Below are 20087 nucleotides of genomic sequence, written 5' to 3'. Positions count from 1 at the left end.
TCATTAGTAGTACCTGTTGTTTTATTGAGAAAATCATCTTTTTAGAACTTACCTGACAGGTATGATATTAAACATGAATAAAGACTACCATAAGGATATTCATACGCACATAGTAGCAAAATATTTTAAACAATCTACTAGTCCACAAATAGTATAATATAATATGTCTGGGGACCTGATCCCTGCCCTTTGCTGTCAAACTAACAAGCTATTTTCACAGGCTCCATCTTTTGAATAGAAATCTATTTTTCTGATGATGTCAGTCTTTTTTTTTTTAGACCAAAAAAAAAAAAAGCAATTAAGAATGGCTGCAAAGTCTTTTAGTCTTTGCAATGCATCCGAAGGAAGGAGATTGGGTCCTGCATTGCCTCCCTCCAGTATTGTCATTTCTCTGAATCAGGACAATTACAGCTACAAGCCCCTTCTACCAAAAATAGTTATATTCTAGATGCCCGTGATTCACTGTTTCTGGCCATATAAACTAGATCTTGGGTTGTGTTTGACATAACTACTCTCAAAGAATAAAGATCTGTTTGGGCTGCTACTTGGTTTTGAAGCCTCACTTGGATTTTCTAATAATCTCTGTCTAAAATTCTTGAGATTATATTTTTCAGTTAACAATAGTGAAGTTGTAAAATAAATGTTATTAAATGCAAAAATCCTATGTAGCAACTAAAAAGAAATGAGGGAGGTCCACTTGTAGTAATTTAGAAATCTTTGAAAAATGTAGCTATAGTGTTGGGGGACAGCAAGAGGCAAAGGTCCTTGGTGTCTTAGGAGAAAAAAAAAAATCACTAAGCATCAATAATAACCCAAGCAACAGAGTTAATTGGAGAGTGAAAAGTATAGGACACTGCAAGATAGCAGCACTCCCAGAAGGCTTTAGATCTGCCTGAAGACTCTGGTTTAGCTGAATCTTTCTGGTCTTTTTTTCTGGGTGGGAAGGGTCCCTCTTAATTCTGTGTACTTTTCTCCCATCACTCTACCTTATTCCGGGAACATGAGCTCCCCTTCTCTTTCTCTTCAGTCAAGGTGAATCTGCATGCAAAGTGCAAAGGGAAACTATGTCAGCCATAATACTGATTTAGACCAGGACTGTTAAATATGCAGATTCTCTCCAGGCCTCTCAAACTGGCAAGATTTTATCTCATTCATAAAGCAAGGTTAAAAAAAAAAAATCACTTACTAACAGGAAAATTCAACCTCAAGCTACAATGAGATACCACTTCACACCTGTGAGAATGTCCTATATCAAGAAACCAGAAACAACAAGTGTTGATGAGGGTATGGGGGAAAAGGAATCCTTCTGTTCTGTTGGTGGGTGTATACCTAGTCTAGCTTCTATGAAAAATAGTATGGAGATTTCTCAAAATATTAAAATTAGATTCACCATATGAATTCAGCTATTTCACATCTAGGTGTCTAACCTGAAAAATACAACACTAATTCAAAGGGATATATGCACTCATAGTTCTCTGCAGTACTTTTTTTTTAATGATTTATTTATTTATGCATACAAGAACTGGTGTACAGGCCAGAGATGTGTGTATCGGGCGTGAGGGGTGAGAGAATTCACTAGAGACAGAGCGAGGAACAGAACAGGTAGACTGACTGAAATACACTGCTGAATGGAGCAGAAGGCAAATCTGGAGAGGTCTGCTGCACGATGTGTGTTGTTCTCAGGCTGCATGGGGATTGAACTTGTGCTGCAGTGGCTGTGGATAGCTTCATAGTGCTGTGCTTAACCCCTTGTGCCACCAGGGAGGCTCCCTGCAGTACTTTTGATAATAGCCATCTTGTAGAAACATCCTAAATGTTCAATTGACAGAAGAGTACATAAAGAAGATTTGGTGTATATATACAACTCAGTTATAAAAAGAAAAAAAAAAGTTGAGATCTTGTTTTTTGCAACAAGGATGGAACTGGAGGGGATGATGCAAAAGCAAAACAAAGCATAAGGAAAAAGACAAATATAGAATCATTTCACTCATAGATAGAATATAAAAATACAAAGCCAAAGAACAGACAAAAACAATCCCCTGAAATATGACAGCAGTACTGACTACCAGAGGGGGAGGGTCTTTGAAGGGGAGCGAGCAAGGGGGAAACCCAGTGACCCATGGTGGAGAGTTACTAGGGCTTTGCCGATAGGTGTGGCAATGAGAACATACACTTGTAGAGTAGAGATGTGACCCCATATCTCTAAAACATATACAGTGTGTAAATCAATATCACCTCAATAAATGTAATTAAAAATAAAGTAAAATAAAATAAATAATAAGAAAAAAATGAAATTTTTGGTTTGAACTTAGTTCTTATCTTTACTGGGCACTTAATTCTGTATAAGTTGAGTCTCTGAGATTCAGTTTTCTCAAGTGCAAAATTAGAATTTTGTTACCCACATCATAGAGAGACTGTGTACATTAAATGAGATAATTCATGTGGAAAATATAATTATGTAAAAATACTATAAACTGGAGGGTATAAATGACAGGAACTTGGCCAAACGTAGCCACAAATGTGTTTGAATTGGCTGACAAAGTTTTGGCTTCCACAGTGCTGTAAAACATTTTAATTACTTACCGACTTTCAAAGATTGGATGATTTTATTTAAAATATGGATTTTAAGTTTTCCTAAAAAATCATTTTAGCTGGCAATAGGGGACCCATATTCTTCATAGTGAAACCAACTAAATGTGAGTAGTGATTAGTCTAGACTTAAAGAGGCTTTGCTTTTTCACTAGTGGCACTTCCCATCATTAAATTGTTCTCCCTTTGATAATGAATAGGCAGCTCAGTTTTCTTATATCTGGTCAACTTCACTCACTCAAGTCTTAATTCCTTTTGACAGTGCATTTCTGTTACTGTTACATATGCTGAAGTGCTTTTCAGATTTAAACACATTAAATAGCAAATTGCTCATCTGTCTATATATTACAAGAGTAAATATACAAAATATTCAAAAAATATACAAAAATATACAAAATATTCCCATTGCTAATCTGGAATTGACCTCTTCTCATGCACTAGGATATCCCATTTCCCAGAGTACACCAGGCACATAGTTACAATAGATATTTCTAGAGAGAATAAAAATGTGAATGAGTGACAGCGAAATGCTTACTGAATTGGCAGTTACATCTGAGTAATTGTTTTAATTTGAGCATTTTTGTATGATTTTATTATAGAGATAGTATTATTCTATCTAAAGCACAGACATTTTATTCCATTTTTTTATTTTATTTATTTTCTTTAAATAGAGGCATGTTTTATTTATTTATTTGTTTGTTTGTTTGTTTGTTTTGTTTGCACTGGGTACAGTCAGAAGCGCGGGAGGGTGAGAGAATTCACCAGAGCCAGAGCGGGGAGCAGAACAGGCAGAAGGACCAAAGTACACTGCTGAGGGGAGCAGCGGGCGGCAGGAGAGGTCTGCGCGCCATGTGGGACCCTTGCCTGGCAACCGGGGATCGAACCAGTGCTGCAGAGGCTGCGGGCAGCTTCGCAGCCCAGCACTCAACCCCTGCGCCACCAGGAGAGGCCCCATTTTATTCCATTTTATGCCAATGTTATTCCATTTAATATATATATATATGTATATCATATCATATATTTTCACTATAGGATGTCCCCATAGAAGATATGGCTCAAATTGTGAGCTAAAATGTATGTGTAAAAATGGTGGCCTTTGCAATCCTGTGGATGGAAGTTGTACTTGTGGTCATGGATGGACAGGAAATGACTGTGGAAAGCGTAAGTTGATTACTACCTTATTTCACTCAATAAAAACTGAAGCCATTGCCACTGGTTGACAAAATGCAATAGACACTCCTGTGAAGAAACCGTTTTCTAAAAAGGTCATGCAAGGTTTTTTTTTATAATTATTAAAATTTTCAATAAAATAGTGTTATGCTAATATTGTTTCACTTTTTTTTTTTTTTACCTTGTTACTGGAAGCCACATGAAAACTCTTAGGAAATTCAAATCCTTTTTTATAATTAGTCTTTCTCCTGGTCCCTTATTTAGGTATTCTAAATTCCTGCTATGAGTGAGATCATCTGGTATTTTTCTTTTTCTTATTATCATTTCTTTATTGTTTTAAAGATTTATTTATTTTTATACAAGAACCGGGGTACAGGCCAGATGTGCGGGAGGGTGAGAGGATTAACCAGAGAGAGCAGGAAACAGAACAGGCAAGCTGAAGAAATACACTGCTGAGCAGCGGGGGAGACAGGAGAGGTCTGTTTTGCCATGTGGGATTCTCGCTGACTGGCCGGGATGGAACCCGCGCTGCAGAGGTTCCAGCTTCACAGCACTGTGCTCAACAGCCTGCACCACCAGGGAGGCCCTTTCTTTTTCTTTCTAGCTTATTTTGCTGAGCATGATCCCTTCCAGCTTCATCCATGTTGCTGCAAATTGCATGAGTTTATCTTTTTTGATTGATGTGTAATATTCCATTGTGTATACGTATCACATCTTCTTGATCTAATCATCTATTTTTGGCCATTTGGGTTGTTTCCATAGCTTAGCTATTGTAGGCCAGAGAAAATGATGTAAAAAATATATAAAATAAAAAAATAAAAAAAATGAAATCCTACTAATGTCAAAGAAGTCCTTTGAGACCTTAACTCCACTCACTCTCCATGCACTTTTTACCCTAAAGCCTCTGTGAGCACCATATATGCTGAGCACTGATTTTCTAGGAGCATAACCACCAAGGAGACCTTGAGGCAGCCAGGGAGGAGGATCCAAAGCCCTGGGCAGAGCTGATTGACATTTAGAGTGCTCCCTGCCATAAGGGGTAAAGAGGAGAACTCTGGAGCAGAGGTCTCTAATATTCACTTCATCAGGAAAAATTTAATCATGTACCACCATAAATATATTTTTATTTATATGTAATTGTCATGTGATTCTTAACATATATATGTGTCCAAAGCTATATTATAACATAGCTTTTTATATATATAATATATAATATATATATTATATATTAGCTATATTATAACATAATATATTACATATATTATATATAAGTGCCCAAAGATATATTATAATATGTATTATATATATAATATAGAACATATAAGATTTTAAATAAATAAAAAAAGACAAATATAAATGTTGACAGCTATTTTAATGTTTTTTTTTTTTTTTTTTTCCTGAACTACAAGTGATAATTTTGTGCAATGCTGGAGCACATATACCCAATTCAGAGTCTGCTATTATAGGAAATAAAGTTGTATTTTGCCAGAATAGAAAGAAACTGCTGTGGAAATGAGGGGGAATGTGGGTGAGAACACTGGCCTGGGGTGGGTGGCCTAAATATGAGAAACTGTGAGAGAAAAAAACATAACATCACAATAAACTTTTATCTAGATGGTTTCAATTATAAAGACTATATAGTTCTTTATACCTATGGATGTGACTGCTCACCATTCATGACCATAGTTATGCAAAAGTACCTTGCCTGGGGAGTGGATAGACATATAGTTTAACCCCTGCTCTATAGACACTATGATCTGTGCCTTTGGGAAGTTCATGGCCTCTATGTGATTTGGGTTACCCATAGGAATGTGAGGATATTAAACAAACAGCCATTATAAATTTAACATTTAAGACATGTCTCATGGAAAAGCTGTAGTTGATTTTATAATATTTGGGACTATTAAATTAGAATAGTAGCAGACTTTATTTTTATTTTTTTAAAGATTTAATTATGCATACATGAGCTGTGGTACAGGCCAGAGATGAGGGGGGTGAGAGGATTCACAGAGACAGAGCGGGGAACAGAACAAGCAGACCAACTGAAATACACTGCTGAGGGGAGCAGCGGGCGAGACCAGAGAGTTCTGCTGCGCCATGTGGGCTGCTCCCTGGCTGGCCTGGGCTCAAACTCGTGCTGCAGAGGCTGTGGATCACTTCATAGTGTGGTGCTGAACCCCTGTGCCACCAGGGAGGCCCCTAATAGCAGGCTTTTAAAAGTAGTACCAATATCACCAATTACCTATTAAAAAAAAAATTCTGAATTAAAAAAAAAATGTGAATGGGTATATCTCTAGTACTTTGAGTGGCTGGATCTAGTTACTTTTGATTCTATCTTTTAAATGTCATGAAGCCCTTCAAATATAACAAGAATTATTGAGTCATTAGGTACATAAAAATGTAATTTACCAACATCTTAAAAAATTCTTCATGTGAGTTTGAACTATTTTGGAATATATGGAATCCCCATAAACAATGCATGGAATGTCTGTTTTCTTAAAATCTTATCAAAAGAATATGTCGTCAAACTTATGGTGAAAAATAGTATATGTGGGCCTCTCTGGTGGTGCAGGTGGTTGAGCACTGCACTGTGAAGCTCTCCGCAGCCTCGGCAGTGCTGGTTCGATCCCTGCTGGCCTTGGAGAAACCCACACGGCGGGGCAAACCTCTTCTGTCTTGCCCGCTGCTCTCCTCAGCAGTGTGTTTCGTTAGTCTGCCTGTTCTGTTCCCTGCTCTATCTCTAGTGAATCCTCTCACCCTCCTGCACATCTGGCCTTACCCCGGTTCTTGTATAAATAAAATAAATCTTTAAAAAAAAATAAAGAAATAGTATATGTAGTGGCAGGAAGACACAGAGCAGGTTTTCTCTATGACCTTATGCAGACAAGTAAAGGAGGAGTCCTGGAGCCCTCAGTGGCTTTTGCAGGCTTTTATTGGAATTTACCAGGTAAATGCCAGGCAGGGGTGCTGGGGGGCTGGGATGCCTGTCAGGCTCCCAAGCCCCCAGCAAGTCTTCACTTTCTCTGAGCTCTCTGATGTTCTCTCATGGCCTTTGCTTCTCTGCTCCTTTCACTCTCTCACTTCTTTTTCTCTACTGGCTGCCCCATGACGCTGTCCTTATAAGCACAGACTTAGCCGCCTAGGTGTGTCCCACTTAAGTATGTCCACACCCTACTCCAGGAGTCTGCCATCAAGCATGTATTCAGGACCACAAGATTCCATCAACAATCCTAATGGTGGGAGGGCAGTAAAGCCTGATATTTTACTTACCCTACAGTATATTACTGGAGTTTTAAATGACATTTTTATTATGATGAAAATATTTAATATGGTCTCTAATGAGGAAGGATCTTTTGCATTTCTTTTTCTATAAAACAGCCCATTTTTCTATAAGGTTGCTGCTTTACTCTTTACAATTGGAAGACGAAGAGTTATATATACTAAAACATTAATTCTTTGTTGTGAATTATTCACCCCAGTTTGGGAGCATTTGTGTGTGTGTGTGTGTGTGTGTGTGTGTGTGTGTCCATAGTATGTTTGCTTCCTGATTGGTTACCTATTCATATATAGCAAACCAATGCCAAAATTTAGAGACTTAAAACAGCTATTTAGTATTATAGCTAATGAGTGTGAGGGTTAACAGATTTCAGCTGATTCCTTCTAATTTATTCAATGTTTTTTACTTAATTTTTTTGTGATTTATTTCAGATTTATCTCTGCTTTTATGGAATAACTGTGACTTTTACTTTTAAGCCAATAAATAGGCTAGATATATTAATGAATATTCTAACATTGAGTGACCTTATATTTTTTGAATAAATATTGGTTAGTTAGGGTATTACTTTATAATATACTATTCATTTCGGTCTATATTTTTCTATGAATTTGACATAAATATTAATTAGTGAAATTGAACTGTAGTTTTTATGCATTTTAGCACATTTTATAATTGATGGTATACTGAAATAAAATTACGTCAAATCTAAATTGTATCTGATGTTATATATCAAGTCAAATTGATGTTTTACATTCACATAAATTATATTTGAGTTTTTCATTCCTTTTCAAAGCTATGGAATAATGTAAGTAGAAAGGTGATGACCTAATCTGTATAGATTTGTAGAATTTCCTGGTAAAGTTTAGGACTGATTTAAAAAAAATTATTTATTTATGCATACAAGAACTGGGGTACAGGCCAGAGGTGCAGGGGATGAGAGCATTCACCAGAGACAGAGTGGGGAGCAGAACAGGCAGCTCTACAGAAATACACTGCTGAGGGGAGCAGTGGGCAAAATAGGAGAGGTCTGCTGCAACATGTGGGTCACCTCTTTGGCTGTGGATGGAACTCGTGCTGCAGTGGCTGAGAATAGCTTCATAGTGCTGACACTTAATCCCTTGGGCCACCAGGGAGGCCCCTTGTTTGTTTTTTTTAATACAAGACCTTTATTACTATCTTCTCTATTATTTTTCTTTTATAATTAGCTTGTGTTGGCTTTCTGCCTGAAATTATTGCAATTTTGGTAAGTTGTCTTATATGACTTTTCCATATTATTTAGGTTTTTAAATTTGTTTATAATATATATTATATATATATTCATTTTGATAATCATTCCTCATTTGTATTTTTAAAATGTGTGTATTTGTGCTTTCTCTTTTAGGTCAGTTAATGACGTGTTCTAATTTTCATTAACTCTACTGTTTTTCCCCAACTCATTACAAACTTGCCTCTGCTAGAACTAATGCACAGGTGTTTGCTTTTCAGAATGCTCTCCTGGTCATTATGGCCCAGGCTGCTATTTTAATTGCACGTGTCAGAACAATGGAGTTTGCGACAGGTTTTCTGGAAGCTGTGAGTGCCTCCAAGGCTACTATGGAAGAGACTGTGAACATGGTAAACAGGGAAAACAAGTGGGCATGTATGGTGCTGATAAATGTTTAACTTTTTAAAATTATTTTAATTCTAAAAATAACATTCATAGTATATCAAATTAGAGAAACTTAATAGTTTAGTCATTCTTGCATTCCATTTCATAGTTCTAATTTAAGTTCTAGATATTGACAACAGCCACTAATGATAATATCATTAGATTTGTTTATTCTGTTTGGCACTGTTGTCTAAGAAATGATTCCATAGTTCTACGATCTTCTCAGTAGACATACACAGACAGACCCAGGAAAGTCAGCAGCTGATCTTCTTGAACAAAACCATTCTTCTTCCTCTGGCTGTCTTTAAGCACAATATGGATAGGGAAGCTGTTTGCCTGTTTCATGTTAATCTACCCTTGATTCTTTTTTTTTTTTTTTTTTTTTTTTAGATTTATTTATTTATTTATAAAGCACTGGGTACAGTCAGACGCACGGGAGGGTGAGAGAATTCACCAGAGCCAGAGCGGGGAGCAGAGCAGGCAGAAGGACCAAAGTACACTGCTGAGGGGAGCAGTGGGTGGCAGGAGAGGTCTGCGGGCCATGTGGGACCCTCGCTGGTTGACCAGGGATCGAACCAGCGCTGCAGAGGCTGCAGGCAGCTTCACAGGCCAGCGCTCAACTGCTGCGCCACCAGGGGAGGCCCTACCCTTGATTCTTAAAGAGCTCCATTCAAGTCCCATTTGATTATATTTATTTAGATCACTTCAATTTTTCAGCAAAATTTAGAAAAATGAATTACAGAATAATTACCATTGACATTAGAGAAACTTGACGGACAATAACAGAGATAAAGGTGATAATGAGGATAAAATAAGAATAATGTAAGCATTTAGCACTGAGGCATGTAGCAAAATTTAGATGAATAATTATTTTGAGGTGAAAAATGTGTTAAAGTATTTAAAGTGATACTAACAATGTTTAAAATTGTTCACATTTGTTTCAACCTATTTTAAGGCTCTGGCAAAAACATTTCACAGAAATGTAGGGTAAATGATGTTCAGGCTTTTCTGCCCTCAGCCAATAGGATTGCATACCTGATGGTGGCCCCTGCATTTTGTCGCATTGTTATTTTCAGTTGTGTTGTTGAGTCTTCTGGGCCATGGCTCCAGTACTGATATATTCTCCAAGAGGAGAGAAAGAGAGAGACAGAGAGAGAGAGAGAGAGAGAGAGAGAGAGAGAGAGAGAGATCGAGATCAAAAAAGAATAAAGATTTGCTGGGGACTGAGAGGCCTACCGGACTCCTGGCCCACTGGCACCCCTGTCTGCTATGTACCTGGTTGCTGCACTGCATGTAAAAGCTCAATAAAAGCCTGCAAAAGCCACTGAGGGCTCCAGGACTCTCCTTTACACGTCTGCTCAAATCATAGAAAACCAGCTCTGTGCCATCCTGGCATTACCAGGAACAAATCTACTAAGCCTTTCTAGGTTTAGAACTCTCTGTTTTCTTGGGACAGTGAGTATGGACCCAAACATCTTGTGACTTTTGTTTATTTTGTTTTCAAATTTGGAATAAGACTTATAAGACAGAGAAAAAAATCTATATAAAGCCCCTAAATTTAATCTTATATGAAGTGGGGTGTCAGGAAGATTTTGAGTACATAAGAGACAACACTCTGGTAAAGAAAATCTGTAAAAATGGGTACACTGATGATTGTTCAGAAAAGGAGCTATCACTAGTGTCTACGTGAGAAACTGTAGTGTTAGTCTAAGTCTTTAAAATTCTGGACTGAGATGGGAAATGAAAATGAATGAATAGAGGAATATTTTGGAAAAACTATTGATTATATTTTGTGATTAATTTGGACATGGGAATGAGGAAGAGAGAGGAATCAAAGATGACTCTAAAACTTCAATTCAGGGAATCTGGCAAAATTATTATTATTTAGAGAAATAGAAAAGTCAAGCAAGAAAACATTTATATACTCAATTTGCATATAATTAAGATAAGGGAGTTAAAGGAGATTTGCTTTTTAAATGCATTTTCAATGATGATAATACAAGAACAAAGAGAAAAAAAAACTCCACTGAATCTGAATCTTCTTTTGTTATCACTGAATCATATACAGTATTATAAAGCAGTGATACCCAATAAAAAAGGGCAAAAAGTCATAATGAGATAAAAAATGGAACAGTATATTATTAAAATAATTATTCCTTACCTCTCCTTTGGCTTTATCTCCTTTTTCTGCTCCTTGGCTGTTATTTTCCCACTGAAAAGTATTTCCTGAGTAATTTCATGTGTAAGTCCATATACAGAAAGCCTTGACACATCCAACTATAGGTGCCTGGAGTGGGGAGTAGGGAGATACAAAGAGAGAGAGAAAAGAAGAGGAGGTGATGGGAAGGGAAGATGAAGGGAGAGGAGGGCACAGATAATTGAACGGTGAGGATATTCCATCTCCTCTTTTTTCCATTGTTGAATGGTGAGCAAAACCCTTGAGAAAATTCAAGATAAGAAAGGGGAATCCAGACCTAGAGGTTAAGTCTCAGTGCTGTCAATACTATGGCCTGAGTTCCATCCCAGCCAGGGACATAACCCAAGTGGCAGAGCAGGCCTCTCCTTGCCCCTGCTCCCCTCAGCAGTGTATTTCACTCAATCTGCCTGCTCTGCTTCCTCACTCTGTCTCTGGTATATCCTCTCACTCCCTGCACCTCTGGCTGCACCCCAGTTTCTCTACACCCACCAAAAAATAGATAAGAAAAGAAAAGGGAATCCTTTGTCAGCAGTCAATCAATCTTAGCTCTCAAACACATCTCAGGGTGAGCATCTCTCTGGGCAGGAGACAATTTTAGCATCCAAATAGATGCATTTACACATGGTCTCTAAGAGGAAAACCAATCACTTCTCTGAATGTTTAGCAATGAAAGTATTAATCTTCTCCAACCACACAGGACAGATACGATTTACCAAGACTCAATTCTATGTTGTCCTTGGTTGGCTAAGTAAGATTTTTTTCCAAAGAGTAGGTATCACTGACTTCAAAACTTAATCCTCATAAGACGTGGAATAAATGTATAAGCATCATATTCTCTGTCATTTATTCCCTTTTTTATTCCTTCTCATCCCCCCAATTTCTGCATAACCCTGTCTATCTTTCATTCCCAGGATTACAAATATTGAGTGTTATATGAATCACCTTCCACAGATAATTTATTAATAATTATTTAATTCCAAAACCAGTCTCACAAAATTTGGGCTAGATCAGCCCAAAATTTGGGCTGAAGTTTGAAGACATTTTGCTTTTAGGTATTGAGGGTATTGGACAGTTTTGATGAAATATTTAACTGACAATAATATACCATAGCAAATAAATTTTACTTAGAAATATTTCAAAGTTTCTCATTTTTTTCTAGACTAGTTGTAGAAAATGGCACTTTTATATTCACTTATCTGTGTCAATTATACTATTGTCATTATGTTTTTCCATGTATTTTTTTTTCTTTTCATTGTTTATTGAAGTAACATTGAATTGTAACTTTTATTTTCTTGCTTTCCAATTATTGGATCTTGTTCTTCTTTGGTCTTGGAAAACAAATGACCTAAAGTGAATCCTTTAATTTTCCCTTTATTTATTCTTAGAGCCAAAATAACATTTTGACAATTTCATTTCTAGCATGCCTTCCTGGATTTTATGGTTTGAATTGTGCTCACATCTGTGACTGCAAAAATGGGGCCAGTTGTGATGCAGAAAGTGGACAGTGCCTTTGCCCAGCCGGTTTCCATGGCAGCCAGTGTGAAAAAGGTATAACGAGAGTGTTCTCAAGAATATGAAAGTCAGGTTTCTGTGGCTGTGATGGGTTTCCATCTGAGAACATAAATATAAACCCCATTGAAAACATGGAATAATCACCTAAGTTTCCTATTTACACATTAAAATGATAGAAATTCACTCTACAGCCAATAAAATAGATCCTTCTGATTTGTTTGATTGGCCAAAATTTGTTTTCTCCCCTAAGTAAATCTGGTTAGTATTTCAAAATACCACTTAAGCTGTGAGTTCTGTGGACAAAGATTCTACATCTAAACGAGAGTAAAAACTGTATTAATTGTTTTAAAAAGAATGACATATATTGGGTCTAATGAGACTAAAAATATACAAGAGCTTTATGAAATATCTTTAAAGATATGAATGGACATTTATTTCTAAAATAGTGACAGTCATGCATATGGATGAAGATGGAAGAGAATTTATACTTCTCTGTTTGAAATAAGATGATATAAAGACCTAAAAAACTGATCAAGTCCTTTCTAAACAATGCCAAAATGAGTGAGCACCTCCCATTATAATCGGTTGTGTTTTTTTTTTTATTCTGTACATTCTTCTATATATCATCATAGCCAAAATAATGATGATGATAATGAATCTGACATTGTATGAATCAGAGTCACTGTCTTTGCCTTTAAAAGTTATCTACATATTAGTCCTACACCATATCTTCAAGTCACTGGAGTTTTACATATAGTGTCTTGTTCATCCTTATTCACATAGTCATTTAATATTTAGTGATTCATTTTAACATGCCCCCATTATGTGCCCATTACCGCATGAAACTGGAAATAGTGTGGTATTTACTGTCTTCTGGAATGGTACATGGTAAATAAATATACAATAGTATTTATTTATTTATTTGTGTGTATATTTTTTACATCATTCTTCATTTTTGTACAATGTATGCTTTCTCATCTTGGTTATAGTCCCCATGAAATTCCCACCACCAATTTACCCATGTACCATTACCATAGTCCCAACCCTGTTTTGATCCTACTCCCCTCTCCCCCTCTGCAGAATGTCTCTGGTTTATATATATATATTTTAAAAAACGTTAAAAGAAATACACTTGGATCATAGACTCAGTCTCCTTTGTTACGTTTCTATCTTTAAAAACTTGCATACATTTTAACAGGTTCAAAACTGTCAAGTAAACCCATTTTCATTGTGCTAAGTAAATTAATTTTAAGGCCTAAATGTGAAACCATATGTAAATATAGTTTCTTTGTGAAAATACCAAACTTGGGCCTCCCTTGTGGTGCAAGGGGTTGAGCACTGCATTATGAAGCAATCCGCAGCCACTACAGCATGAGTTCAATCTCTGCCGGCCAGGGAGCAACCCACATGGCGCAGCAGACCTCTCCTGCCTCGCTTGCTGCTCCCCTCAGCAGCGTACTTTGGTCAATCTGCCTGTTCTGCTCCTGACTCTGTCGCTGATGAATCCTCTCACACCCCACACCTCTGGCCTGTACCCCAGCTCTTGTATGCATAAATAAATAAATCTTTAAAAAAGAAAATACCAAACTTTTCTGTCCTTGCCACCAAATCTCATTTTATCACATTTTGCTAGTTGGGCCTCAGAATTAAAGGAAATTATATCTTTAATCTTAATTTCATTTCACATCAATAAAAGCTCCAGAGGTTAATTTTTCAGCATTTCTCTTTTCCTGGCAGAGTGTTCACCTGGAATGTTTGGAGAGAATTGCCACCAACTTTGCAATTGTGAAAGAGAAAGCTCCTGCCACCCTGTAACTGGAAAATGCCTCTGCCCACCTGGGAGAACAGGAGCCAGATGTGATGTTGGTATGAGCCAGACATTCATGATGCCCCCAGACTCATGAACTATAGAGAGATAGACATTTTCACACTAAGCACTTACTTCCTCAAAGAACTTTGTCCACCATTGTAACATCACAGGCACCCAAAGCCAGTACAAATGACAGAGGATACTTTGTAAATATCCTCAAAGTAACCCATTTAAACACCTGATCACAAAAGTGATTCAGAGAAACCAGTAGAAGTAAGGCAATTAACATCTGTTATTCAGTATTCATAAGAACAAAGTTCCCTGTTTTGGGAATTGAAATCTATACTTTATTCCTTACCACTCATGGCAAGAATGGTTTAGAACATAAAGTTGTTTGTCTTAAGAAGAGAAACAAATTGAGGAATTGCTGACTCATCACTGTTTATTAAACTTAATGGATCTTACAGGATGAAAATGTGTTATGCAGTTCACGGATACACCTGAGGATTGACCCTGACAGAGATTATTACCCAAAGTATAACATTTAATCTCATAATTTACATCCCTCCTCTGCCAAAAAGACAGGTTGAGGCTATGAATTTCTGAGATCATTTCTAGCAGTAATCTAAGCGTCTGCAATCTGGGCTTTCAATACTGCTTAGAACATCATGGTAAACTTCTAGGCTGCAAGAGAGTACTATTCACACAATATCGCCACCTCCTCCTCAGTTGGCTTCAGAAAAAATAGCAATAAAACTACTGTTTTTGAATGCCAGACACTGGGTCTAAACTCTTTACTCATATTTAATGAATATCTTTGAGATTGTTGCTATTCTTATCCTCATTTGACAGATGAGAAAGCAAAGATATCATAAAGTAGTAGGTATCGGACCCAAGATTTGAACTCAGGCATTCCAGTTTGAGAGCTTGGATGATATTATTAGTGAAAACACTGTGTGTGTGAATGTCTTTTAGTAGTTCTGAAATAAGGACTCACCAGTAGCTCATCAAGACTGGAGTGTCCTCTCCTCTCCCATGTTCTTCCCTTCTTTACAGGCTTTTATATTAAGGCCAGAGTGGTTATCATATGATTTGGGGCCCTTTGGTAATTTTCAGTTCAGGAGCCTATTGATTCTGACTAGCAATTCTTTCTCACAAGGCTGTTTCATTTAAATCTTTAATCCTTGTGTTTCACTGCACTACAAATTTCTTCAAAGTTGGATCCATGTTTTTTTATCAAAAAACAAAGCTTAGAGCAAGGTCCAGCACAGGATAATTTTCAGCAAATGTGAGTTGTAATGCTTCCTTTTTTTCCTACCATTCTTCACAGAGTCATGGTAGACTGAAATACTTGAATTTTGTTGTATGTATATAAATCTGTCCGAATAAGCATTGATGTATCATCACGGTACATATGTCACCAGTGAAAGAGTCAACAAAGACACAGATGCTTACAGTGCTTATAGTTTCATCCAAATATTAAATAAAACCCCTAATGTTTATTTAAATCATATTATGAGCCAAGCATTTTGGTTATTAGGTCACTTGATTGTCGTAGTACCCCCATGTTATAGATGAGGGAACTGAAGCACAAAAAGATTAAGTAAGTTACCCTAGGTTACACAGTAAGTAAGTGGCAGATTGGGATTTTGAAACAATCTGGGTGCAGAGACAGATTTTTAACATCCTCACTAAACTGTGTCTCAAGGGGAGAAAAGGAACAAGAATTGCTTTTATTATCCTATGCGCATTCTCTAGTATGCATTGCCCATTAATCATGTTGGTTGTTAACTTAACTTTAGTCTAAGTTAAAATTCATCTCCTCAGTCACACATGACTTCTTTCAAGTGTTCTGTGGCTGAGGCTACAGTATTATATTTAGTATAGAATATTCCCATCACTCCAGAAAGTTCTATTGGACAACACTCAGCAATGACTTTAAAATTAGACACTAAACCAAGAAGGCTTATGAACAGGAATGAAATCAAAGGCTCATTCTACCTCTGTAGAATAAATTCCTATATTGTATAGTCTCTTTTATCCACAAGTAAATTGCCATGTGACAGTGGATTATATGTATTAACATGTTCATTATTGGTGAGCACCTCAAAGCCCACCTTGTCATGAGCTTTTCTGGGTAACAACAGCCTACACAGATGTACCGCAGGGTCTTTTATTTGCATTTTTATTTTCAATTAGGCACAGTTCATCTGTGATATTAACTGTGAGCAGCTGTGTCTATGTAGGCTCTATAAAGATAAAAGACCTCATTTTAATTTGAACTCTGGTAAAGGACCTATTAAACAGCCATAATGTTAATTCATAAAAGAATGCAGCAGTTTTTTATTGGATTATTTCCCCACCCGCTTGGTAAATTAACATTTACAGACATTCAAACAGATGTCTTAAATACACATCGTTATTAACATGAAAATGTGGTATTTTTATAAATTAAAATCAGATTCCAAACTACTCAGGAGAGATTCTGATTCATAACTCTTTTCAAACAAGAAAACTAAGTCTTACCACTAAGCTAAGTAATCCTCTCACATATGGGCAGACATAAGTTGTGCTAAACTAAATTTGAAATAATACAGGATTTTATTTTTTAATGTTCACAAAGTTTAATGTTTTAAAGCAAAGATTTTGTTACACAGTAGCATTTAGATCACCTCCAAAGCTCCTTTCACCTACTTGTTCCTTTGTTTAGAAAGAGATTGGATTAATGTTCACTTATGTTGAATCTCTGTAAAAAGAATTAACTTTAAAATTGATTTATAAGTTTCCATCTAATTCATATTTAAAACATAATGTGTTAATAAAGACAAGAAAGCTAGACCACATCTTAACGTACCTTCATTATTTAAGAGAATAAAAAACAAATATATAAACACTCAAATGATTGTGGAGTATTTAAACTAATCTCCAACCCAGCAAAGAGTATTGTGAGGCAGTGAAGAAATGTTTAACAAAATTCTGTCCATGAACTCAGAATTAACTCTAGTACCTCTTTTTTTGTATTCATATTGATATTGCTAAAATGTTAACTTTTTACCTTTCCACTTCCTTATCTGGGCTTTCTTATACCTTGTGTCTTGCCACATAGTAGTGCCTAAGAAAAATCTATCTGCCGTTTATTTACAAGTGATATCAAATTTGAGGTCCCTCAAGACATACCAAATTGCAGTTAACTTCTCTCTAAAACAAAAGAGATTACCTCACTCCCTTCTCTACCTCAATTAGAACCAACTGAGATAATGTACTAGAAGCTCACTTTGTAAGCCATATAAAGCTAATTGCAAGTTACTTTGGGGAAGTTAAGTCTCTCTTGCACTTACAAGTTGGAAAGTTCTGTTACTTCCCATTCTTGCCTGACTGGCTAGGAAATATGAACTCGTTTTCTGTCTCCACGGGCTGGGCTTGGTTTTGTCCTTAATCCCAGAACCCTTTAGAAAAAGAATTTGTTAATTTTCTGCTGGTTATCAGACTAAGACTGAACACCTGGCCTGGCTGTGATTTTGGGGAGACTCCATTTTTCCACATTAAGTTATTTTGATAAAGCTAAGAATTTTTATCTACTCCCTTCTTTTCTCTGAAATCACGATTTCAATTTAAAGACAGTTATATGTCTTAGCACATGTAGAAGGATTTTATAGAAGTAGGTGCACAGGGAATCTTTGACCCATTTGACATATTTTAAGAGGTGAAAAAGTTAAATTTAAAACCATTTCATGGTCGACAACATGAGCCAAAATAATTATATTTTTAACCTAACAGTAAATTTTATATTTTGTGTATTCTGGGTGAGGGTTGCCTTTTTCAAGAAAACTAATCCATTTTCCCTGTGTCCCTCATGATGCCACTGCTATACGTTCAAGCGAGTAATCTAATCTGCGAGGGCACTTTACAAATATAAGTTGCTGTCCTGGCTTCTCCTCTGCAATTTTTTCACTAACTTCCTTGCCACTCCCCAGCCTCCTCCCATTGTCCATTAAGATCCTTACTTTTATTATATAACATCCTAGCAAGGGAAAAAAAGATACCACTTTGTTAGCCAGAAAGAATTTCTTACAAATGCAGCATTATCTATTGAATGCCAAGAAATAATAGTAAAAATATAACGTGTAATAGGAAAACACACTTCAATTGTGTTTTTTTTTTTTTTTCCCCCTCACAGAATGCAAGCCAGGTCAGTATGGACCTAACTGTGCTCTGAAGTGCCAGTGTAGCCACAAAGCTCACTGCAACCCTCTCAATGGGAGTTGCACTTGCCCCTCGAAAAGAATGGGCCCAACCTGTGAGGAAAGTGGTTTGGATGATCTTCAATAACCAACTATTAGCAGTTTTTCAATAGGTGAATTGAATCGTGCCTAAATTCACCTATGGTTTATAATCTTAACTTTGGCAGCAACATGTACTTATTCAACCATCTTCAACCCAACCTCTCCTGTGGGACAGTAAAAAACAGGACTTCTCAACTTTATGGCCTCCAAGCATAAGTTCTATTCTCTCGTCTATCCTTCTCCACTTCCTTTTGCTGAAGAACATAGCTAAGAAAAAGAGAGTGTTTTTTCAAGTTCCCAGTTGTAGTAACATTTTGGACTAATAAATGAACCTTTTTTAAATATGCACAGGTGGTATTTAAATTTGGAAGTAAGAACTGCTTTTCGGTTCAGGTTGGACTGCACTAAAATATTCACACCTATTCACTGAAGACCTCAGTGCCCATTAAGTAGCTGGATGCTCTTCGGAAATGTCTAGAATTTCATCTATTTATTCTCAGTATCCTGCTTCACTGCTAAGTCTGCTTCAGTTTGCTAATGCATTGGATTTCAAACAGGACTTCTTGTGTGGGAGACTATTATAAAGACTTTAGCCATATAAAGATCAGAGTAAAAGTGTAACATGTACACTAACAATAAATCATTAATATGTTTAGTGGGGATCTCCCCATCAAATGATTAGCAGCCAGGAAAAAAGTGAGCACAAACAGTCAAGGTGAGCAATTTGCTCTGAAGAACATAAACTTCCCATAGAGTAGGACCTGATTGGAATCAGGCTTTTAGTCCACATTGGTAATCTTGACTCAAATTGCACATCTGCTTGGTCAGTTCTGCAGCCACTTGTAAGCATGAGTCTTGTGATAAGCCTAAGAAATTTACAGTAATAAATATAATTTTATTTTTGCTCTCAAGTAGTTTATTAGCTTTCAAAATACTGGTTAATTCATATTAGAGAACAATAACTTTCTTGATAGACAATGCTGGTACTCATGTTCCACAAGCTTTATGGGGATAAAAATGGACAGTTTTGACATTATATGACATGTATATGCCTGAGTACCTTTCAAATCAAAACTTCGGGATAGAATTTACTGAAGGATTTGTTTACTGAAGGATTTATGACATTAAAAATACTTGTTTTTATCAGTTCAATATCATCTCTGACCCTTTCTTCACATTTTTCTTCTCATATCTGAGCACAATTTAACAAAAATACAGCATATCTAAAATAGTCAGCCATGCCAAATTTAATGGTATTAAATGATATAAAAATTTGATTGTATAACTTCCTAGATTACTTATACATTTGGTTTAATCTTTAAAAAGCTGCAATCAATGTATCCTTTTATTCATCTATAATATTCAGAATTAAAATTTTATGTTTATGTTCCAATTCATTTTAACTATTTTTATGAAATCAATTGAAAACTATGCTTTATTCAGAGTATTTGCCCATTTTCCTGAAAGTCCCCATCTGACTTTCAAAGAGTATAACTTAATAAAAGCAGTAGTATCTCTTTGACTGCCGTATTGTGCTGGACTCCCTTTTTTTTTCAGACTAAAAAGCAGTGACTGCATCCAGGGATGGGGGAGGGAGCAAA

The 20087-nt window shown here is 36.4% G+C and overlaps 1 protein-coding gene across 1 annotated transcript in view; it reads left to right on the top strand.

Annotated features, from left to right (window-relative positions):
- LOC119257643 (EGF-like and EMI domain-containing protein 1) overlaps positions 1–19819 on the top strand; it is an 879693-nt gene extending 859874 nt beyond the window's left edge. Inside the window, exons 22-26 of the mRNA XM_037525743.2 lie at positions 3622–3750; positions 8522–8650; positions 12301–12429; positions 14131–14259; positions 18381–19819. Coding sequence (XP_037381640.2) covers positions 3622–3750; positions 8522–8650; positions 12301–12429; positions 14131–14259; positions 18381–18532 — 668 coding nt within the window. The 3' untranslated portion in view covers positions 18533–19819. The remainder of the gene's footprint in view (positions 1–3621; positions 3751–8521; positions 8651–12300; positions 12430–14130; positions 14260–18380) is intronic.
- The last annotated feature ends 268 nt before the right edge of the window (positions 19820–20087 follow it).

The sequence above is a fragment of the Talpa occidentalis genome, unplaced genomic scaffold (assembly GCF_014898055.3).
Source record: "Talpa occidentalis isolate TD23 unplaced genomic scaffold, MPIMG_talOcc4v2.1 talOcc4.4, whole genome shotgun sequence".
Classification (NCBI taxonomy): Eukaryota; Metazoa; Chordata; class Mammalia; order Eulipotyphla; family Talpidae; genus Talpa; species Talpa occidentalis.
This window is presented reverse-complemented; position numbering and strand designations above follow the sequence as displayed.